Consider the following 25,609-nt stretch of genomic DNA (forward strand, 5'->3'; position numbering starts at 1 on the left):
AAGTTTTTGCATCTTTTATATGAAGCATAGTACATCTTTTCCATAGACTCTATACCCCAGTCAAGTTGAATTTTGTACTATCTCCCGCAAAAAAAATTCCACACTTTTCAGCTTCTATGACCTTTCCTCATGAGTTTTTTTTCCTGTTCATGATCCAAAAAATTTTTATCACAAAGTGCCAGCTTATTGCTGTAATTTTTTTTAATTTATTGAGGTCGGACCTCAGAAAAAGGCATTAATCTGTTACTTTGGCTAAAATTGATCCCTTTCTAGAATGGCACACTATATTAGAGTTTGTATTGTACTTGCATATACTTCTAGAATTCAGAACCACCTCCATACCACAATGAGGCATTGGAGTAAGATTTTTTTAGGAGAGAGTATAACATCCTATTTTGCTTATCATCTTCTGACTAGCAAATAGTCTTTGATGTGGTGGATAAAATGTTGCCTAAAAACTCTTAAGGCAGAATATTACTCATCCATAGAACAAGATCATTCAGAATTCCTAAGGGTATACAGTAACAGAAAAGCCATATTCAATGATCCTTTGATAATAAAGCAGTTGAGGGGTGGCTAGGTGGCACAGTGGATAAAGCACTGGCCCTGGAGTCAGGAGTACCTGGGTTCAAATCCGGTCTCAGACACTTAATAATTACCTAGCCGTGTGGCCTTGGGCAAGCCACTTAACCCCATCTGCCTTGCAAAAACCTAAAAAATAAATAAATAAATCAGTTGAGGCATAAATTATATATATATATATATATATATATATATATATATATATATATATATATGGAAAAAGGTATTCATGATTATTATGGAGATCTAATACAGAGTGCAAGTTGAAAAATAATTATTTGTGGATAGTGAGTGCCTTTGGGTGCTACTGTTTTCAGATAACATTGAATTGGTTGCATCAAGCTTAGGACACTGAAGAACCTCCTGGAAGAGGTTTGCGTAAATTCAAAAAAATTTGGTCTGCCCATCCATACAGAAAAAAAAATCAGGTGAATGAGGAATATCTATTGTCTGTATTTCAATTAGCATTTGGATTTCCATGCTATAGCATTTATCCAATTTGTTTGATTCCTGGGAAAGAGAGTAAAGTGAACTGAGCCCTGAGTTGAAATAGTGAAGGAAAATTTTTGGAAAATTATAAAGCTGCTTTTTACTGATTCCAGGATACCCATGAAAGTAATGACCTGTTTTTTTATTACCAGTGTTCTAATAGTGTTGATATATGCCATGGAGTCATGAAGTACCATTGATTCTAAAAACTCAAATTATGTATCACAGAGAGGACTGTGAAGAGATATATACGTGGAGGTGGCTAGATGGTGTAGTGGATAGAGCACTGGCCTTGGAGTCAGGAGTACTTGAGTTCCAATCCAGCCTCAGACAATAATTACCTAGTCGTGCGGCCTTAGGCAAGCAACTTAACCCCATTGCCTTGAAAAATCTAAAAAAAATAAGAAAGAGATAATTGATTTGAATAGTCTGCAACATGTAACCAGTGAAGAACTCTGATGAAGAATAAAAGTAAAGAGCATTCATCAATGATTTATATGAAAGGAAGAAAAGATGGGATAGATTCATGACAAGAGTAAGGAGTAACATGTAGACAGGGTGTTCCAGTGGTCCCCTCACAATGAATGAGAAATTGAAAAAGGTTTCTAGCATATTGGGTGAACTTTTAGGATAATATGAAAAATAGTCTACCAGGATAAGAAAACATGGATGGATCAAGATCTGTATCATTAGAGGGACCTCCTAAATTGATGAAATCACAGATTCATTTGAGTAATTGAGAATGCCTCTGCCATAATGCCTCTTTAATTTTTATCTGTGCCCTGAAGCCCAAGTCAAGTCATACCTCCAGGAAGCAGGTGGTATGGAGAGCACTTTGGATGTGAGTCATGTTTGTATTCCAATTTGGTTGCTAACTATCCATCTGTAGGAAAGTCTGGGCATCAGTTTCCTCATCTATAAAAATAGGGGCTAGGATTTGATAATATCTGGGATCTTTTCTAAGTAAAAAATCCAATCAATTCTAAAGCCTTCCATTATTCCTAAAAGTTAGAAGTTATGTTTTTCCCTCAGCCTTCAATTAGTCCTACACATGCACACTCTTACACCATTATTCTGTATGATTTTATTTTGCACGTTTTGCCTCTCCCCATAAGGGAGGGAACTGTATCACATCTTACATTGTTGGATACTCTGGAGATGGCTAATAAATGTTCATTGGATTGATGAGATGGGTACTGTATGATAGGATGGGCTGTTATATGTACCCCAAACAAAAATATCTCACTGGCATTTCAGCAACTTCATTTTTTACTGATTTTCTGAGTTAAATGGTCCAAATTTTAATAAGCAGCCGGGAATAGAGCCCTGCCAAGGCCATGGCTTGCATACTAAAGACTTTTAGCACTAGCAGTCACAACACATTGGTGGAAAGCCATGAACTAAAACACAGACATAAATAAAGACAAAGTGCTAAAATTAGAGACACATAGAATTGCCAATCTGAACGAAGAAATTTTCCATTTAACATCATCACTAACATTTCTCTAAACTCTAGCTATTTAGCCACATGGGACATATAGAAAATGTGGAATAGTACACTCTCTCCTGTAGAATTCTCTGGTGGTCACTTCCTGGTATAAAAAGTAATTGAGTCTCATTGATTTGAAAATTTGAAAATAACCAGTTTTTGGTTAATTTTTAGGATTATCTGGGAGCATGTATTGTTCTCACTGCAGCTGTTGCATCCATTGCATCGATTACTGAAACTTCTTATTCTGGTCTGGTAGGACTGGGCCTTCTGTATGCACTTACGGTATGTATGGATGAGAATAATTTAGAGATAAATGGATTTGTACATAAGATTAAACATATCTATATATATATATATATGTATTTACTTACATAGATATAAATATTGCCATATATTTTTAAATCATCACATGGATATCTTTCTTGGTCATTTCTTGTTAAAGTGTGGTAGGGGAAGAACTTGAAACTAATAAGAAAATGAGTATCTTTTAAGTCCTGGATTCATACCAAAGCCAAACAATTTTAGGACAACTTGGAATAGATTCAGGCTCTGTGAGCCAATTTTTTTTTTAATTGCGAGACCTCTCCCCTCCACATTCACTCCAGCACATGCATGAACTTGAACATGCATGAACTCACACATAAAACATTCTCACCCTCAAAGTGCTCTAAAGCCTGCATGTTTAGCTATATTCCATTTTCTGTGTCACCACATAATACCTTATATAAGTTGCATTTATATATTAAGCATGGAGAAATGAATGAATTATTCATCTAAGATTAATGTAGACCAAAACCCAAAAGTTTTTTCCTTCTTTCAGATTAAATCAGTATTAAAGTCCTATGAATTTATAACTTCCCAGATTTCCCTAAGTATAGAGATTTTATTTACAGAAATTTTCATTTAGTTAAGGAGAAATATCTTGTTTCATAGCACATTGTACATTATAGTCTATCAGATTTTGAAGGACCATCATAATCCATTTATATATCAAAAATACAAGAATTTGTGTGCTAATTTTTATTAGATTTCAAGAATTAATATTTTAATATAATTATAATTTATTTTTTATATTTTAATTATATTTAATAACTTATTTGAATATAATTGTTTCCTTTGTAACCTTATTTATTTAATTTACAGCAGTAATAGAAGAGGTTCATAGGTTCCATTAGACCATACTACAAAAAGATTATGATTGAGTGCAAAAAAGTCCCTTCTACCATATACCAATGGCAATTAGTCATCAAGTCTTAATTTGAGGATTTCCAAGGAAAGGGAACTCACAAGCTTCTAAGACCCACTCTAATTAGTAGTAAAATTTTCTGTGCATAAAACTTTGTTTCCTTTTTTTCAAGTTTTGTTTACTGCTATTAGTACTTTCAACAAACCACTACATTATTTTGGGGGTATGTACAATTAGCCTCCTCTGAATTCATCTAATTGTTCTATCCTCTTACATTTCTCCTTTCTTTCAACAAGAATGGCAATAAAACTCTTTATTTTGATATTCTAGATAAATGATATCTATATACTTGCCCTGATCTACTAAGATTAATCTGTAATTTTCTGTAAGGTCCTTTTTTTGAAGTTTGTCTTCTGTGAATTTCTGGCTATTCCTATAGTTATTCTTCTTCCTGCCTTATGACTACTCTCTGCCAAATCTACTTGAGTATATAAATGTAGGCAGGTTCCAATCTCTCCTTCCCACCCACCCCCAATTCCTAGTTAATTTAATTTTGACTTTGACAACACCAAGCAAAAGCATTCTTACCAGACATTGTTAGATGTTTTCCATCTCTAGATACCTATCATTTTAAAATGTTGAGCTATAGTCTAGAAAGTCAATCTTTTATTTAATATTACAATTATAAACTCATGATTCCTTTAAATATTATAATAAAGCTATATTTACCTGAGAATTTTCATGTTTTGATTGAATGTCAAAGCTTCTTGTTTTCAGTATGTTTTATATCTTAGAGTGAGAAATATTTTGTACAGGTATACATCTCGAAATTTGGAATGGAAAAATTGAGAGAAATAATTAGATTTTTAGAAAGTCTCTTTAGAGATGAATGACTTTTCAAGACCACATTTCTTCTATAAGTAAAGCTGGTCTATAATAACAACAAAGTTATATGGGTTTCATTTCAGACTGTATTATAGGTAAGTATTAATGCGTAATTCTGATTAAAATTACACTTTAATACATGTATCAGTCTAGTTGTCAGTAGTCCTGTAGAAGGAGCACTAAATTCATCATCAGATTGACATCTATATGTGAAGTCATGCCCCATCAATCTGTATGAACACAGGCAAGTCACAAATTGTCTGAAATTCAGTCTCTACATGTATAAAATGAAAGATATAGACCAGACAATCTCTCAGGTGTCTTCAAACTTTAGATTTAAGTGTTTAAATATTGAATATCTGCATTGTTTTGTCTTGTTCATTTTGTGGTTATGGTATAATTTTCTTTACCATAGTAAAGTAAAAATATAAAGGATTTATCTAAGAATTATTATTTTAAAGTTTACTTCAGTGTTTTTTAGAAAATAATTTTAAAAGAAACATTTTTAAATTTAGCTTCTTTTGCCTTTTGATATTATTACATATAGCAGATGATTTCCCCAGCTTAAATCCTCTTTTTTCTGCCTATGTAAATTCTACTCATTCTTCAAGGTCTGTATCAAGGTCAGTTCTAGTCCTTAATGACCTCCCATATCATCTACTTGACTTTTTTCTTACATAATAATAGACTTCTAAGATGCAAAAGCATAATAGACTTCTAAAATGCGAAATTGTGTCATTCACAAGTTAATGCTTATGATCTATACTCTCGGAATATTTTCAGATTTTTTCATGGATATTGGTTTTATCTCCAGATTGTATGCTTTTTGAGGCCAAATCATATGTCAGATTTTGTTTTACATCTTCATAACATGAATCAAACACCAAATAAATACTTGAAAATACTTTATTTAAAATTATTTATATTCTTTTCCTCCTGATATAGATAACCAACTATTTGAATTGGGTTGTAAGAAACTTGGCTGATTTGGAGGTCCAGATGGGAGCTGTTAAAAAAGTGAACAGTTTCTTGACAATGGAGTCTGAAAACTATGAAGGAGCAATGGGTATTGTTCTCTATATATTATTTTCATGATCTTCATCTTTTCATTTTGTTTGTTTTGAGCTAAAAATTTCAATGTTTATTTATTTTTATAACTAGCCAGAGCTAATTTTGGAAGGTCAGTTCTTCAGCCAAAAAAAAAAAAAAGAAAATCACCTGGATAATTCAAATTAAAAAGAATCTTTTTCTTTGAACTAACAAGAAAAATTACTTTAAATCTTTTATTTATTGGAGACCTTCCAATATATACAATGTATAAGCAACTACAAACATTTTAAAGTCTAAAGAATTAATCTTGTAACTATTACTGAAGATTTGTATTGTTTAGTGTTTGACAAGCTCCAAGATCCCACAATTTGATAAGCCCAAAGAACTCACTATTTGACAAAAACTACTGGAAAATACTATAGCAGAAACTTGATATATACCAACATCTTACACCGTATGCCAAGATAAGGTCAAATCGTTAGACATAATGAGTGATACCATAAGTAAATTAGGAAGTAAAGGAATGGTTTATCAGATCAATTATGACCAGATAAGAGATAAAGAACATTACAAAATATAAAATTAATAATTTTGATTATATTGAATTAAAAAGGATTTGCACAAACAAAACCAATGCAACCAAGATTAGAAGGAAAGCAGAAGCTTTGAAACAATTTTATAGCAAATATTTCTGATAAAGGTCTCATTTGAAATATATAAAGAACCAAATCAGAGTTATAAGAATGCAAGTTATTACCTAATTAATAAATGATCAAAGGATATGAACAGGCAGTTTTCACATGAAGAGATCCAAGTTATATCTAGTCATATGAAAAAATCCTCTAAATCATTATTGATTAAAGAAATACAAACTAAAATAACTCTGAAGTATCACTTCATGCCTATTAAATTGGCTAATAAGTCAGAAAAGGAAAATGATCAATGTTGGAGGGGATGTGAGAAAATCGGGACACTAATGCACTGTTGATGGAGTTGCAAACTGATTCAGCCATTCTGGAGAGCAAAAATTAATCAAATTCTATATATCCTTTGATCAAGTAATACCACTACTAAATATTTTTAAAAGGGAAAAAGAGCTACTTGTACAAAAATATTTATAGCAGCTCTTTTTGTGGTGGCAAATAATTAGAAATTGAAGGGATGTCCATCAATTGGGGAATGACATATGAATCTAATGGAATACTATTGTTTTATAAGAAATAATAATAGAAGATTTCAGAAAAACTTGGAAAAACTTACATGAACTAATATACCTCAACAATAACAATGTGCAGTGATCAACTATGATACTTAGTTATTCCCAACAATATAACTATCTAGGTCAGTTCCATAGGTCTCATAGGTATTATGATCTAAAAAAAAATTATGATCTGGATGCAGATCAAAACACACTATTTTAACTTTCTTTTTATCATTTTTCTTTTGACCTGATCAGAACTAATCAGAATAATTAAAAATGGAGATATGCTTTATATGATTACATATATAACCTATATCAAATTTCTTATGGTCTTAGGGAAGTGAGAGGTGATAGATAGAGGGAGAAATCTGGAACTCAAAATTTATTTATTTTTTTTTCAGCCATATGCTCATGTATACTCTTAAGTTACAAAATTTCCTTCCAGCCTCCCTTCTGACCCCTCTTCTCTCAGTGGTAAACAGTCAGGTTAGTATTGTACATATATATTTTTGATAAACATATTTACAGATTAGTTGTAAGGGAAAGAGATACATGAGATAATTTTTATAAAGTGTTAACCAAATTCTGAACAGGGTTTTTGTTTTGTTTTGTTTTGTTTTCTCTGTATGGGAATTACATTGTCCAAAGCTTAGTATAATACAGCTGTCCTAGCTCTCTGAACTGTTGAAAGTTGTTTCCATGAAGGTTGATCATCTCACAATGTTGTTGTTAATGTTTACAATATTCTCTCAATTTTGTTCCCTTAACTCAGCATCAGATTCTGTAACTCATGCCATGCTTCTCTAGAGTCCAATTATTTGTGGTTTCTGATAGAACAATAATACTCCATAGTATTCATGTACCAAAATTTTTTTAACCAGTTCCCCAGTTGATGAGCATCCCCTCTATTTCCAGTTCTTTGCCACTACAAAAAGAGCTGCTATGAATATTTTCAAACATGTGGGACTTTTCCTAATTTTTATGATTTCTTTGGATATAGTCCTAGAATTGGAATTGCTGGGTCAAAGGAAATGAACAGTTTTATTGCTCTTTGGGCATATTTCCATATTGCTCTCTAGGATCCATTCACAACTCCACCAACAATGTATCAATGTTCCAATCCTCCCACAACCTCTCCAACATTGATCATTTTCCCTTTTTTTCATCTTGGCCAATCTGATAAGTGTGAAGTGGATACCGCATTGTTGTTTTAATTTGCATTTCTCTAATCAATAATGATTTAGAGCATTTTTATGATTATATCTAGCTATAATTTCTTCATTTGAAAACTGTCTATTCATATCCTTTGGCCATTAATCAATTGGGGAATGACTTATGACTTTATATATTTGATTGTAATTATCTGTATATTTTAGAAATGAAATCTTTATCAGAACTCCTAGTTATGAAGATTGTTTCCCAGCTTTCTGCTTTCTTTCTAATTTTGGCAGCATTGATGTTTTTAGTGCTAAAAAACTTTTAATTTAGGAACTCAAAATTTTTAAACAAATGCTAAAATTTATCTTTATATGTGATTTGAAAAAATACTAGTAAAAAATTAAAAAATCATTCCTACCTTTTACTAGGAAAAAATAGATCAATACTTCTAAAATATTTCTTTTACTAGCTTAATTACTCATTTAACATTAGATTCCTTATTACTTAATATAGAATTATAATATCAAAGAATTATATATGTTTGGACCTAGATTTGAACCTTAAAAGCAATCTAGTCCGAAGTGCTGCATCTTCATGAGAGTAAACCTAGTCTATAAGAGGTTAAATTAATGGCACAGCTGACACTAGTACCCAAGTCCGGAAGTCTTCCAATTATTCAGTTCTAGCCTTATAAAACCACAGCTGTGGACCTTAATTTTGGTTTCATTTTAGCTATGATTCTGAGCTTTGTTGGACAAAAATGACTAGCAACAATTTTAAATCTGCCATCTGGAAAGAATACTCAATGGTTGAGAAAGCAGGATCCTTGTTAACTATCCCAAAATAGAGAAATAAAGCTTAAGTTTTAACATTGAACTTCTCACCCAAATGTAATTTTACATAAATAAATATCACAGTAGCCATATTACTTTTACTTTAAATTTTAAAAAAAGAATCAGTCTTAGTAAAGGAAGTATATAGTTTATTGTTTTATATTTTGTATATCTTTTCCCAGATCCATCTCAAGTTCCAGAACACTGGCCACAGGAAGGAGAGATCAAAATTCATGATCTGTGTGTTAGATATGAAAATAATCTCAAGCCAGTTCTTAAACATGTTAAGGCTTACATTAAACCTGGACAAAAGGTATAGGAGCTTTCATTGTCATTATTTGATTAATGTGAGTTTTAGTAATTGATTGATTGTGTAGGATAAAGTGAAAAGCAAGGATGTCACCCATTTTACCATTAACTGAGATTGCAAAGGTAACCTCAACATAAATAAGAAACTTCAAAAGAAAGGTGGGCTTTGGGAAAAAACTATTGACTTCTGTTCAGGATGTGTTGAGCTTGATATAACCACAAGAAATTTACTTTGAAATGGTATTTACCCAAGTTGATTGACTGTCTTATCCAAGTGTATTTTTGGTGGCCTTTATCCAACATACCATACACTTTGGCATTCAAATTGTCTGGACTATGAAATAAAAGAAAAAGTGAAAATATTTTGGTAGTGAAAAGAAGAAAGATATTATCATTTTCTTATTTGTCTCATAAATATATTTTCAAAACAAGTAGAGTACAAAAAAGGGAATGATTGACTTAATGGAATGACACTCTGCCTTCCCCAGGGTCTCATTAAAACCCTTCCCCTGTATTGTAAACTGTAAAGTTGTGTTTTTCTCATACCTAAGAACTAATTTTCATAATGACTTTTCCTTGGTAATGACTTATTATACAAAGGAACAGTATTTTAATTTTAACAGGGTATTTGTGTAAAAAGAAATTTTGCCATAAGCATGTAGTGCCCAGAGAAGTCCAGAGTTTCCAGAAGCCTGGCATCTACTGAAATTAGTTGAGTTTAAATCTACTGTGGGTAGAACACTGCCACTGACCTTCATGTATAAAAGCTTATTAGAGAACAAGCATAAATAAGAGTAAACAGGGAAGATCTCCAGATGTCCAAGAGAAGGCTTTAAAGGGATTAGGCTGAATAATACTAACAACCAGGTTTTCTCAGCAGGCTGTCCTTGGTATCTGAGTTTTTCATTCTCTGTAACTCTAGCGCATTAAAAAAAGAGTTCCCTAACTCCAAACCTATCCCCTCTCTTCCCACACATCCCTGGCTATTTAGGGGAGAGCAGAGAGGAGAGGAGGGAAGGGGAGGAGAGGGAAGGGGAGGGAGGGAAGGGGTGAGGAGGGGAGCAGGGAAGGGATGGAGAGAAGGCAGGAAGGCAGACAGGCAAAAAGGCAACTTTTCCAACTTGAAGTCATCCTAAACAGTCCCTAGAGAGTGTTTTCATTTAGATCGGTTTTGGTTCCATAAGTATTTTAATTAAGGTATTTAAAAAGCAATAACTATTTGATCTTGAAATTATTATCTTTGAGGTAGAATAAGGAAGTTTAATACTCAGAAAGTCAGCTAAATGCAGAGATCAACGCTGAAGAAATGACAATAAATAAATTCAAAGAAATCTGATGTAGATTGGGATTGAGAATTTTAACTTTGAAACCAATTTTGTGTGTTACTAATGGTGGTTCATGACATCAGTGAAGATGAAGATAAAGAAAGAAAGAACATCTACAAATGAATGATTATGAGTTTTTTAAAAGGGGATTTTTCCTGTCATGGTAGTATTTTTGTCCAATTTCTGTTATTTTTCATTGACTTGATGGTTGCAATGCACCTTCTCTATCTCAAGAATAGGTGATTGCTTCTCTGATCATGTTCTTTGATCTCCTCATACCCCACCCCCATCACCCACATACCTTCTGCTCAAGAAGCTTGAGTTATTTTCTATTATATTTAGTCTAAAATATAAACTCCTCTGTTTGGCATTTAAAAGTCATTCATAAACTGACTCCAATCTATCTTCATAGGCTATCTCTACCTTTAGACAGGTTGTCCTGCATTATTCTACCTCCACATATACTTGGATTGCCTAGCTCCTTTCAGGGCTCATACCATCTTTTACAAGAGACCTTTCCTAATTCTTCTAATTATTAGTCCCCACTTCGCAAGAAAATTACTTTGTTTTTATTTACTCCTTTTATTTACTCCTATTTACTCCTTTAATTAAATATTCTTATAATTCCATTAGAATATAAATGCTTTGTGGGAAAGAATTTTTGTAGCTCTATTCCTAGAACCAGGTACCTTAATTCTAACATAGTATTCCCCTAAATGTTTGTTGAAATTATTTTAGGTTGGTATATGTGGTCGTACTGGCAGTGGAAAGTCGTCATTATCACTAGCTTTCTTCAGAATGGTGGATATCTTTGATGGTAAGTTACAAGGAATTTTCTACTGGACTTTTCCAAAAAACATATTTGCTTGCTAACTTTTTATTTATATAGTGGTGAAAATAAAATATTTCTAGTGAAACATGTTGAAATCCCAATGGTTTTGAATCTGTCTTTTCACATCAAGCATGCCAGGGTCAAAAATTTTGTTTTAAAGATAGGAAAGAAAAACTCCACATCTTATTGCATTTGAGAAAGTAAAGGATTCAGCTTTCATTCTCCTCTCCATATAATCTACTTTAGAAATTATGTTAAATTAGATTAAGATATAATAGTGTGACAGCTTTCTAAGGAGTAAGGAAAATGGTTAAGAAGATGTCATGAAGATAAAATTGATAGGAATTGGCAATTGATTGAATTTAGAAATGGAGAGGGAATCAAAGTTTCAAATATGAATAATTGGAATTAATAGGAATAGGGAAATTTGAAGACAGGATAACATTTAGTATAAAAATCTTGTGCATGAATTTATTCGACTTTGAAAAATAATATATGAACTTATCAAATGAAATTGCATATTCTGTGAGGAAGGCATAGTTCTTTTTATAAAACATATCTCATTCAATAATATTTACATGATAATTGTTAGTATTAATAATGATTATTATCATGACAAATAACAAAGCCATGGAAATAATAGAAATTTAAACCTGAAAAGGATTTATCATCTTGCTTGGTCCAATAGTTTCAGTGTGGTACTCTTAGAAAATTAAGTATCAGTCACCCAACTTAAATATTAGCTGGAGAAGACTTCATTAAAATTGACTAGATAAGGTCTTTTCCAGTTCTAAGATTATATGAGAGGAGGTGACAGGAATAAATGACCTCATACACTAGCAATTGCATTCTTCTGAGGCAGAAGGGAAGGAAAGTGGGAGGGGGGGGAGAAGGGAAAGGAAGGAAAAAATGAGAAGGGCGGAGGGGAAGGGACAGAAGAGGTTTATTGATATTTGAACACCTTTTCAATCCAAGCAAGCAGCCATAAAATTCTGACAAACTTTAGAGGAAACCTTTCATCAACACTACAAGGTTAAGGGCAGAGTGGATGACCTCTGCCAGGAATTGCTGGCACTGTAGCAAAGTTTCCTCATTCTCTTTACTAAATAAAAGATGACCCATGGCATTTGTGATGTCCTTAGACTTAAAATTCCTGGCACTTATTTAACTCATGACGTTAATAAGATCAAGGTCATGATTTAGATTTTCAGACAAATCAATTGATTTTCTCAAATTTTTAGCCACAGGCAGTACTTCTAACCCCCTCACTCATTTTGAAAAGTCATAATACTGTATTTCCTTCTATCCTTGTTTCCAAGGACATTAAAACAATGAAGAATAAGTTGACCAAAATATAATACCTGAAATATATTGAGGAGAATGGATGAAATTAGGTAAATCTACCATAATGATCAGTCAGATTTAGGTATTTAAAAATGCAATACAATAGGTCTTTCAATATATTAGTAAAACATTCAAAACTTAGCATTTCTTTCATTTGTTTTTCCTTCCTAATCTTTTCAAATAAGGAATCCTTGGAAAACTAATTTTATTAGTTTCTATGAGCCATATAACTTCAAATGAATAAAAAATTCCTTTAAAAGAAAACAATGGAATGAAGATGTTTGGTAAAAATATATGATTTCATTATAGTAATTCTGATAATTAAAAGCTAGTGTTCAACTTTGACATTCCAACAATGAGGAAAAGAATTCCATCTTTAATAAATAAATTTAATTTTATTGTTAACTTCTACATGTTTATTTATGTTTATTTTAAACAGGAAAGATTGTCATTGATGGGATAGACATTTCTAAACTCCCACTGCACACTCTACGTTCCAGACTTTCAATCATTCTACAAGATCCAATACTATTCAGTGGTTCTATTCGGTAGGTCTCTGACTTGGTATGAGGAGTTCTAATACATTCCTATGTTCAAAGGACATTTATTAAACACAGAATGTGAGCTGAGGTGCTGTGGTAGCTATAAAGTTTAGATAAGACATAGTCCCTACTCTCAAATGGATTACCTCTAGGTGGGAGATAGATGCAAATCTATACAATATTATATGAAGTCATTTGCCAAGAGCTCCATTTGCACTTTTCCCCATACCAAAATTTTTGATATCTTCCCCTACTTTTTTCCTTCTTCATTCTCATCTCTGATAAAGAAAGCACCCTTCTTTTGGCTAAAACCAAACCCCTCCACATTCAACCTTGATCCATCCTTTACTATGTTCCTTATCAGATTACCCCCACTATTATGCCCACATTCTTTCATCTTTTTTATCTACTGTTTCCTTGCCTCCTGCTTATAGACATGCCTATCTCTCCTCCCATCCTTAAAAATTCCTCAAAAATTCATGCTTAAGATATGTTTGTTGACTGACTGATTTATAAAAACTTTTAGAAAAAATTGCCTTGTGAGTTTCAAGGGAATATTTTGTTACTGGTTTGCAGGATTAGGGAAAACTTCATGGATGTAGCTTTTAAGTTAGATTTAAAAGATGGATATTAATTCCATGTGAGAATTAAGGTAGAGAGGAAAAGCCAAGAAACAATATGAACGTCACTTTGAACTCTCCACATGCATGCTAAAGTTCACAGAAGGTGCTATTCTGTTTAAGTATGTGTATAAAGATAGCTAGTCAAGCAATTTAAGACTAGAGATGTTTATACAAGCCAAAATTATCTAAGTAATTATGTTCAAAGTTTTCTCATAAGAAATGTAATACTTAGATTAAACAATTTTTATTATGGTTAGCCTTATCTGAAAGATATAAAACAGAATGTTCCTGAAGAATTAAAACATAAGACAATGCCAGGCATGATAGCAGTTTACATTTCTCTTTTACAACATGTCTGTACTGTCCCATCTGCATTACTATTTTTTAATATCATTGTCACTTCCCTATGATTTCATCTTAGAATCTTCTTCCCTTATAATAAAATATGTTTAAATAAAATAATACAGTACATGCATTAAAATAAAACAAATATATTGTCCTATGAATAAATGACCAATAATATTACCACCAGTATCTCTATCTTATCCAGCACAATATGCTTTACTATGCAATGTAACCATCAAATAAATATTTACTTTTTTAATTGCTCAACAAATTACACTTCATTGATAAATTAATTTGTTTTCCCTTACAGATTTAATTTAGATCCTGAATGTAAATGTACTGATGATAGACTTTGGGAAGCTCTAGAAATTGCTCAACTCAAGAATTTGGTCAAGTCACTTTCAGGAGGTCTGGGTATGTCTTTGAATGCTTCAGTTTTATGTCTGCATTTTTAAAACATATTTGTTACATTTAGAGTCCATTCATTTGCAGTGAGTTCATCTGTACATTTGTAGTAGTTCATTAGAATACTGTTGAAATAGCCTCATTGCACTCTCACAAGGTTTTTGTTGTTGTTGCTCTTCAGAAGCTAAATCACTTGGAATAATGTTCAAGAGAATATGCTTTATGTCAATAGATATTGCTCCAGAAAATTATAAGGTTTTTGTGTGTATATATTCTAAGCACATTTTGAAAAAAATTACCTAAATATGCTAATCTATACATTTTCCCCAGTCTCACCAAAAGCCTGTCAATGTAGACACATAGCAGTTTAAATTAGTCTTCCCTGTTTATACAGTACACACTCTGAATTACTTTTAATGAATGGTCAAAGAGTGGCTTAGAATTGTATGGAAGAAAAAGAACTTTTATCAAGCAGGCTTTTATCTTGCTACTTGGAATATACTAGTTTTCAACAAAGATTTTACTCTAATATCACAAATATAATTTACACCATACCATACTAACCTATGTAGCCTTGAATAAGTCACTTAATCTTTGTTTCAGTTTATTCATTTGTAAAATAATAATAATAATAATAATAATATCTACTTCCCTGGGTTGAGTATCAAATGAGATAATATTTGCAAAATATTTAGTGTTATATCTGACATTGTAGGCACTATATAAATGCTAGCTATTATTCTTATTTTTATATTAAAATACTTTTTTTCTTGCTTTACCATACCAATGGATAAATTGCATGACTTACTAGATTCAATTCAATTTAAACATTATGTGCACATACTATGTGAAAAGCACTGTGCTAGGGAATGTGTCAGAAACAAAGCCTAGTAGGTAAGTAGAAATATGACTTTGGTGATATCTATGGGGCAAATCTTTTTATTATGTTCCAAAAATAATAGGCATACAAAGTTTTGTAGCTAAGTAGGGAGATTATTATGTATCTTTTAATCATATTGTAAAAAAAAGTCATCAAAATTTCAGAGCTGATTATTAAAGAGATGATTATCCAACATCTAGAAAAGGAAGCAGTGTTCACCAAGAGTTAGCATAGCTTCATTAAGAATGAGTTATGCCAGAGGGCGGCTAGGTGGATAAGGCACCGGCCTTGGAGTCAGGAGTACCTGGGTTCAAATCCGGTCTCAGACACTTAATAATTACCTAGCTGTGTGGCCTTGGGCAAGCCACTTAACCCCATTTGCCTTGCAAAAAGAAACAAAAAAAATACCTAAAAAAAAAAAAGAATGAGTTATGCCAGACTTTTCTGGACTTCTTTTATTATATCTTCACCCAGGTAAAGCCCACTAACCGAATACCCAGAGGCTTTGCCCTAGACTCTCTGCTTTTCTCCCTCTATACTACATTTGTTGGAGATCTTATCAACTCTCATAGGTTCAATAATCCTCTCTCTGCAGATGTTTGCCATATCTATCCATCCAACTCTAACCTGCCTTCCAAGCTGGAATCTCACATTATTAACTGCTTTTTGAACAATTCCAATTGGGTTTCCCATAGAAATTTTAGACTCCACATAAATAAAATAAAATTTCTCAGCCTTTCTTCCAAATCATCACTTCTTTTGTCATTCCTGTGTGTTGAGAGGACAGTCATCATTCCAGTCATATAGTCTCACAATTTTAATGTGACTCACAACTCCTCACTTTCTAGTCACCACATAAATCCAATCTATCATGAAGTTTTGTTATTTTTGCCTTAATTACTCTCAAAACCATCACCCTGGTGTAGATTCTCCTTATCTCATTCCTGTAATATTATAATAACCTGCTTCAAATCTCTCTCTGCTACAATGCATCCTTTTCATATCTGGCAAAATGATCTCCCCAAAGCACAGGTCTATTGAAATCATTCCTCCCCCTACTTAAGAAACTCTATTGGTTCCTTATAGCTGACAAGATCAAATATAAAGTCATCTCTTTGGCATTTAAAGCTCTTAGTGATCTGGAACCTTCCTGTATTTCCACTTTTGCGCTTTTCCCCATACCAGTGACTTTCTTGTTCTTCACACATGATCCTTCTGCCTTTTCACTGGTTGCTCTCATTGACCAGAATACTTTCCATCCTTATCTCTTCATCAAAGCTTCCTTCAAGACTCAGTTCATATCCTACTTATACAAGTGATCTTTTCCATTCCCTCTCTTCCCCATTACTAATGCCTTCCCTATGAAATTACCTTCCATTTATACTATATACATCTTTTATGTACTTTTTTTGCATATTATCATGAAAATATAAGCTTCTTGGAGGAAGAGACCATATTGTTTTCCTTTGTATCTCCAAAACTTAGTACAGTAAATTCTAATTGACTAACAATCTTATTTTCTTTTGCATCAGAATTATTAGACTAATAGAGCAGGGCAGATAGATATGTTCTTAGTAAACTTATGTTTTAGCTCGGTATTTTATAGTATATTTTATATTATTCTTATAGAAAAGGTGGGTGACTTGTCTAGATTCAGAATAACCATTAATGGCTCGCAGAAAAGTTTCCTCGGGTTCTAGGTACTCCATGGGTCCACATTAACTCAAAACTACATACAAGTACTACAATAGTATTTCTTTGTAGTAATGATGCAGAGAATGAAATTATCTCAAAGAAAAATCTCCTGAGATAACAAAGTTAAAAGGAGCATTGCAATTGAACATTTCTCCTATGAAACACTTTCCTACAATACAAATACTCTTAGTGTGAAGAATGAACAAATTGAGGTATCACAAATGGCAAAATACACATGCAGGAATCACATATAGCACTTAGATGAACTTACATCAGTCTTATAGTTAACTAAGCTAAAAAAAAGTGTTTAGTCTGTCTCTTGAACTGAATTTCCTTCTGGTATCACAATAAAAGTTACTGTTCCAATCCCCTTTAATTTGAAACAGCTCTTGATGGCCAGTCTTCCTTTCTCTACAGCGGACTATCTGGGATTGAGACACTATAGTTTACACTCAATTTCCAAAATTCTCTGAGTCTTTCATGCAAATAAATAGATAAAGGAAGACAAGGAAAAAAAGCTTCTTTAATTCTCTAGAAAAACTGTCCTATGGGGGCGGCTAGGTGGCGTAGTGGATAAAGCACCGGCCTTGGAGTCAGGAGTACCTGGGTTCAAATCCGGTCTCAGACACTTAATAATTACCTAGCTGTGTGGCCTTGGGCAAGCCACTTAACCCCATTTGCCTTGCAAAAAAAAACCTAAAAAAAAAAAGAAAAAGAAAAATTGTCCTAGGGAAAACAAATTGTTTGCTCCATGCTTTTCATATGCAAAAAATGAGAGGGTTGGATTAGTTTCTTTCTGGGTCTAATATGTGATAATGCTTTCATTTTCTAGTTTTGATATTAAAAGTAGCTTTATTGTGTTATATAAGCGAAATATTTTTAACTTTTATCTTGATAGTTCTGTATTACTTAACCTTTTTCTTTTAGTTTTTTTTTCAGATTATAAGGTTGTTAATGGAGGTGGGGATGGAGAGAGAGAGAAGTGAGTTTCCCAAGGGAATAGCTCCAAACTAAGGACATACTGAAATGACATAGAAGTATGGTACTCAATGAGTTAAGCTGATGAAAATTTTATTATAGTGCCCACTTTGGGTCCAAATATGACTTCCTTGGTCAATTTATAGGTAGCACAAGGATGCCAGTTCAACATCCTAAAGGAAATAGGAATGGGGAGTGGGTCTGGGGGATTTAAGATTTTTAGGCTCATAGATGAGTTTATAGTTGTCCATTTGAGCTGTGATAAATCTTGGATTGAGAACATTGCCCTATTTTGATAAGGCCAGTTTTTCCTGTATGTTTATTTTATCTTCTTTTGGTCCTTCACTGACTCAGAGTCAGGTGGAAGAGGGAGCACAGCACATTCCTAATTTCATTACCAGAGAGCCACTGAGAGAACAGGAGAGGGAATAAAGAAAAAAAATAATCTTTTTTTCCGTCTCCTTTATTTTAGGGAGCAAAGGTCCCGAGAACATTTACAGATAATACATATACATTAACTTATGTTTCTTCTTTAATTTAATGACCCGATTGGTTATTTCAGGATTTTTTTGGTTTTGGGTTTTTTTTAGGTTTTTGCAAGACAAATAGGATTAAGTGGCTTGCCCAAGCCGCACAGCTAGGTAATTATTAAGTGCTTGAGACCAGATTTGAACCCAGGTACTCCTGACTCCAGGGCCGGTGCTTTATCCACTGTGCCACCTAGCCACCCCTAGTTATTTCAAGATAAATATATTTTATTCTCCAAGCTTACTTCCTCTGCTCCCCTCCACTTCAATTATTGTCAGAAACTGTCAATTAGGATGACTACTGCTTAGATTGTGATTTACCTGATTCTATTAATCATATTCTTTCCAGAAAATGGAACCCATATTCTCAGGTTTTCTAGATTTTGGATTCCAAACACTTGCCAAGAAAAGCCTTTAACCTCAATGTGAATGTCTAATATAATTTTATAATTATTGCCAAATATACAAGAACAGTGACATGATAGGATTTAGTTGATAAAGATAACTGGAAAGTAAACATGATCTAGATTCCTCCGCCAGTAATAGAAGGTAACTTGAGGTTATTACCAATCATATCCACAGAAACAAAGTCCACAATTGTTGAGTTAACTGTACCTTGTTTAGTTATTTTCACTTGTGTCCAACTTTTCATAACCCCTTTTTGGGGATTTTCTTATCAAAGATACCACATAGTTTTGCCATTTCCTTTTCCAGATCATTTTATAGATGAGGAAACTGAGGAAAACAGAGTTGTTATTTGCCCAGGGTTATATACACAGCTAATAAGCATCTGAGGCCAGATTTGAACTCAGGAAGAAGAGTCTTCCCAACTCCAGGTGCAGAGCTCTATCGTTTGTACTTAGCTACCCCTATTAATATGTCTTATCTGGCAGTAAAAATCAGGGGCATTTATTGTGTGAAGGGGACCTTACCCAAGGCAGATAGATATTTTCATGGTCCTAATTTAATTGTGAAGAAGAGAGATCATTTGAGTGCTAATTAGATGGTTTCCTTTCTGAGTGAAAACTGGAATAACTTATGAAATAACACACCATAGAATCAAAAACTGGGAACTTCACTTGAGAAGCCTTTTGGTAAATTTGAGGAATAGTCCCAAAGAGGTTAACCTAGAATTCCTCAATACTTCTTTTGATCTTTCCTCTGAGATTCCAGTCAACATACCCAAGGATTGGTGTACAGGTAAACATTAACCCATTGCACACACATTTCCTTTTTTTCTCTTCAGTACTAAAAGATCTAAATTAATAGCAGTTATACAAAGCCATTTACACCTTTATGAACCTGTCCTTCATTTATATGTAAGTGGTAAGTAGGGAATAGATAGGTGTAACAAATATTCTATGTTGATAAAGATATTTTAATAATATTCATTTTGTGAAATATCAGTGCAATAATAGAGGAAAGGAATACATTGAGAAGGCAATAAAAAGCTATAATTGAAAGAACCAAACATCTTAGGTTTTTAGTTCCTAGTTTTTAGTCTGCCATTCAACAAGATGACTTTAGGAAAGTATTTTCTGTGACTGTGTTTCCCCATTTGTTAAATGTTAGTTGAACTACAATAATTCCAAGGTTACTTCCAGCCTTAGAAATCTATGATTCTGAGCAGAAACTCTTCTCATAACTCCAAGGCAGAGGGGAGGGCCTGAACACAGTTAAGAAAGAAGTCAGAGCTTCTCATAAGATCTTAGAGGAATTAAGGTCCCTGTGGGTTGTCCCAAAAAACCCCAAAAGCCTTGGAAGTGTGATAAATCAGTCATAGACTGAGGAAATGAGCAAACAACAGAAAAAGAAGAATCTGATCATAGAAAAATTACTTTGGTCCTATGGAGGATCAAAATGCATACTCTAATAATGACAAAATCGAAGCTTCTGTATCCAAAACCTCCAAGAGCAATAGAAGATGGTCTCAGGCTATGGATGAGCTCAAAAAAGGCTGAAAATCAATTAAGGGAGATGGAGGGAAAAATTGGGAGGAGAAATGAGAGTGATGCAGAAAAATCCTGAAAACCAAATCAAGAGCTTGGTGAAAGATATACCAAAAAATACAGAAGAAAATAACATATTAAAAACCAGTTTAGGCCAAATGGAAAAAGCAACACAAAAGGAAAATGAGAAGAATGCCTGAAAAAGCAGGATTGGCCAGCTGGAAAAAGAGATCAAAAAAGCTCTCGGAAGAAAATAACTCTTTCAAATGTAGAATGGAACTAAAGGAAGCTGATGACTTTACAAGAACTCAGGAAGAAATAAAACTATACCAAAAAAATAAAAAATTAGAATAAAATGTGAAATATCTTATTGGAAAACAACTGACCTTGAAAACAGATACAGGAGAGATAATTAAAAAATTATTGGGTTACCTGAAAGTCATGACCAGGAAAAGAGTCTAGACTTCATTTCTCAAGAAATAATTAAGTAAAATTGCCCTGAGATCCAAGAAGCAGAGGATAAAATAAAAATTGAAGAAATTCACTGATCACCTCCTGAAAGAGATTCCCAAAAGAAAAATTTCCAGAAATATTATAGCCAAATTCCAAAACTCCCAAGTCACAGAGAAAATACTAAGAGCTGCCAGAAACAAGCAATTCAACTACTGTGGCTCTATAGTCAGGATTGCACAGGATCTGACAGCATCTACATTAAGGACCCATAAGGCTTGGAATATGATATTCTAGAAGACAAAAGATCTTGGTTTACAACCAAGAATCAACTACTCAGGAAAACTGAACATCCTCTTTCAGGGGAAAAGATGGACTTTCAATGAAACAGGGGACTTTCAAACTTCCCTATTGAAACAAACAGAGCTGAACAGAAAGTTTGATCTCCAAGTACAGGACTTAGGGGGACCATAGTGAGTGTGGACAAGAAGGACTAACTATGAGGAACTCAATGATGTTGAACTGTTTGTATTCCTGCATGGGAAGAAGATATTGATAACTTATATGAACTTTCTCATTTATAAAAGCAGTTAGAAGGAGCATATTTAGACAAAGCACAGGAAGGAGCTGAATATAATGGTATAATATAGTAAAAAGATGTAGTTAATGGGTGATAAAGGAAAGTACTGGGAGGAAGGGAAAGGAGAGGAAGAAGGGGCTAAGCTATTTCAAATAAGAGTCAAGAAAAAGCTTTTACAATGGAGTGGAATGGGGGAATATAAAGGGGGATGAGTGAGCCTTCATTCTCATCAGAAATGGCTCAGAGAGGAAATAACATACACACTTAATAGGGTATAGAAATCTATCTTAGAGAAAAATTAGAAAAAATGGATGGGATAAGGGGGATCAGGGGGAGGGAATGAGGGGAGTAGGTGATAGAAGAAAGGGAAGATCTTAGGAGAGAGTACTCAGATGCAACATACTTCTGAACAGGGACAGGATGAAAGGAGAGAGAGAGAGAGAGAGAGAGAGAGAGAGAGAGAGAGAGAGAGAGAGAGAGAGAGAGAGAGAGAGAGAGAGAATGGAAGAGATGAGAGTGAGGAGGAATAGAGTGGAAGGAAATACAGCTAGTGATAGCAACTATAGGAAAAATATTGAACCAACTTCTCTGGTGGCTATGATGGGGAAGGCAACTCATCCCAGAGACAGAGCCACTGGTATCTGAACTCAGACTGAGCTACACTTTTTTCTCTCTTACTATTGAGGTTTCTTATCCTTTTTGGGAGGAAGGAGGTTTATGATTACTCTCACAACATGACTATTATAATAATATAAAATAAATAAACAAAAAATGTAATGCAATCAAAATTTTAAAAAAAGAAATCTATGATTCAATGATAATGCATTTCTGTCCCCAACAAATTTATTTGATATAACAGTAACAAGCATTTTTTAAATACTCTGCATGGCTCTGGGATAAAAACACAAAGCTAAGGCAATCCCTGCCCTCAAGGATTTTACATTCTGCTGGGAAAGAGACAACCTACCTCTGCCAAAACTGAGATAATCTAAGTTTTCTTGCCTTGTCCAAGTTGCCTTCTTGCTGTCTCCAAAAAAAAATAATCTGTTATTAAAAGCAGTCCAGTGGTACTTTGCCTCTCAAAAACAATATTGCCAGTGGTCTGTGTGTTATCTTGGGACACAGTGGCTGCTTCCCAACATATCCTACTATTTTTTTCATGGAAATTTTCAGTTGCACTTCTCTGATATAATACTTGATTCTTCTTGATCCAGATGCGATTGTCACTGAAGGTGGAGAAAATTTTAGTGTGGGACAAAGGCAACTGTTTTGTCTTGCCAGAGCCTTTGTTCGCAAGAGCAGTATTCTCATCATGGATGAAGCCACAGCTTCTATTGATATGGCTACAGTAAGTAAATAGCTTCAGTTTATTAACTATTTATTAAGGGAATATACTGTATTTGAGGATTTGAGTTTCTTAAATTATTGTTGTTAAAAAAACCACAAAATTTATATATTTATTCGTATAGATATATAAATGTATTTATATTTATGCTTGCATATGTAGGTAAATGTTTATACATATATAATATTCTTGCAAATATAGGTATATATTTATACATATATAATATTCTCCATTTACCAATATAATATTCCTAAATTATTGGTCTATATAAAAACCAAAACACAATTTTACATATATGTATTTTTAGACATACACATGTACTTTTATGTGTATGTATATATTATATATATATACATAAATACGTTGAGTGTGGTCATTCCATTTACTAATGCAGATTTGAAGCTCTTCTGCAACATATAGTACTTGAGAGTTGCCATGAAGTTTTAGAGACAGCCAGCATGTATCAGAGGGTAAAATTTGAACTTAGATTTTTTTCAGATGCTGAGGCTAACTTTTTATCTCCTTCATTATGTTGCTACCTACATGCAGATATATACATAGACACAAAAATTACATAATATAATTTATTGGGGTATTTATTTTGAGCCATAAGCCTTTCAGAAATAGAGATTAGATGTGAATCCCCTTTGAGAAAGCCCACAATATAATAAGGTGGGGAGGCATCTACATAGTATGTATATACATAATTTATTGGCAATCAATACAAATTATATCATTCTAAAACACTTTTTTCATTTCCTTTTAAGAAGAATAAAATAAAAATCTTAAGTCTGGACTATGGGATGCCAAATGAGAATTGGCCTCATCCAATTTTTGAATTAGTATGAAAATAACTAAAACTATTTAATGTCACTATATGGCAATGGTGTTTATTTCAATTCATGATTTTCTGTTTTACATATCTTACACACACAAACACACATACATACACACAAATACATACAATCACACATACATCTACAGAAGCCTTCTAAAAGTACCATAGGATCACTAAAGGATAGCCCTTCCTAATTTCATTCACTCAAAAGATAACTGGAAGAAAAAAAAAATATTGAGTCTATTCAGCAGCAACTTGGGAAAACTGCACTAAAATATTCAATACTTATCTCTCAGTTACTCCTAGTTCCAAATTTTCCTTTAAAACTTTAGAGAGAACCTTCAGAACTTCATGAAATAATACATTTGCTTGTAATACCCTCTTTATCTCTGATCTTGGAAAACAAGAGAAACAACATAAAATTTCCAGGCATTCTCAAGTAATAAAGAAAGTACTATTTCATACTGACATACTAATTTCATTTCATTTTTATTTTTTCATTAAAAACTGACCATTAAGGACTAACCAACACAACTTAGCTCATTACTTTTATGTATTTGGGAAAAACACACACACACACACAATATAACAAATTTCTTTAAAATATTCTGATTGAACTGTTTCATAAAATCTAAGATTGGATATAACTAAACTATTCCAAATTGATAAAGTTATTCTTTGTTGAAAAGAATCTTGAACTTCTGGTCTGTATTTCCTTGAAGAATAAAGCAAGAAAAAATGAGATTAATGGCAGTAAGAGAGGATTAGATCAAAAGAATAGATTGTCTTCAAAGGAAGATGTCTTAATAGCTGAAGTAATATGTTAAGGAAGACATAGAATCTTGATCCATAACAATCTTTACAATTTTGTGAGAAAGTCAGCTAGGCCTATAACTAAAGAAAATAAAGAGTAAAAATAATTACCTTGTACTACTGTTGCCCATAGCTCACCCCCCCAGTCTACCTATAGATATATAAGAAAAATAGAGAAATGGGAGAAGCAAAATAATAAAGGAGATGAATGGGAGAAATAGAACTAAACTCAATAAAGAGCATGAGCTATGAACATTAAGTCTGGATCCTACTAAGTTCTCTGTAACTTAGAGCAAGTCACTTACCCTATGTGTACCTCCTTTCTGAAATGAAGGAGTTCTTCCAATTAGAATTTTAAGTATTGAAGTAAAAGGTGACCTTAGAGAAGGAATCTGGTAACTTTTGACGTAAAAAATATTAAAAATTTTATTTAATACCATTGGCTTCTTTTGTAATCCTATGTATTCATTTTATGCATTACAAAATCTGAGAAGGGGTCTTTAGACTTTAACAGGTGGCCAAAGGGGTTATGACATAAAAAATGGGTAGGAGATTTTGCCTTAAGACTCATTCTTTCCCACTATTGATGGAAGGCAGCATCTTGTAATGGAAAGAACGATGTATTTGGAATTCAGTTCTGATTGCTATTCAAATAGGTGATCATTCAACTTCATAGGGCCTCATTTTCCTTATCTACAAAAAAGTATTTGGTTGAATTAGAAGATCTCTTAATATTTTACCATCTCTAAATCTATAATTCTATGGACACTATGTTAACCCATTGACAATCAAATTTTGTAATTCTACTTTCTTCATGGGATAAAGAGAACTACCATGTTAAAAATTGCACAACTGGAGACTGAGGTTCATTTATCTTACTGAAGCATTATTTTTTTTATTTTTTGCATATTTTAAATTTAACCATTTCATGATTTTTTGATTTTGTCTTCTTC

General features: G+C 33.0%; 1 protein-coding gene across 7 annotated transcripts in view; it reads left to right on the plus strand.

Annotated features, from left to right (window-relative positions):
• ABCC9 (ATP binding cassette subfamily C member 9) overlaps positions 1–25,609 on the plus strand; it is a 186,713-nt gene that overhangs the window by 152,064 nt on the left and 9,040 nt on the right. For all 7 annotated transcript variants that reach the window (XM_074194290.1, XM_074194293.1, XM_074194294.1 and 4 more), the window contains 7 exons: positions 2,735–2,845; positions 5,580–5,700; positions 9,059–9,189; positions 11,249–11,327; positions 13,126–13,234; positions 14,507–14,610; positions 22,875–23,008. In XM_074194290.1, the coding sequence (XP_074050391.1) occupies positions 2,735–2,845; positions 5,580–5,700; positions 9,059–9,189; positions 11,249–11,327; positions 13,126–13,234; positions 14,507–14,610; positions 22,875–23,008 (789 nt within the window). The remainder of the gene's footprint in view (positions 1–2,734; positions 2,846–5,579; positions 5,701–9,058; positions 9,190–11,248; positions 11,328–13,125; positions 13,235–14,506; positions 14,611–22,874; positions 23,009–25,609) is intronic.

The sequence above is a fragment of the Macrotis lagotis genome, chromosome 7 (genome assembly GCF_037893015.1).
Source record: "Macrotis lagotis isolate mMagLag1 chromosome 7, bilby.v1.9.chrom.fasta, whole genome shotgun sequence".
In the NCBI taxonomy this organism is placed as follows: Eukaryota; Metazoa; Chordata; class Mammalia; order Peramelemorphia; family Peramelidae; genus Macrotis; species Macrotis lagotis.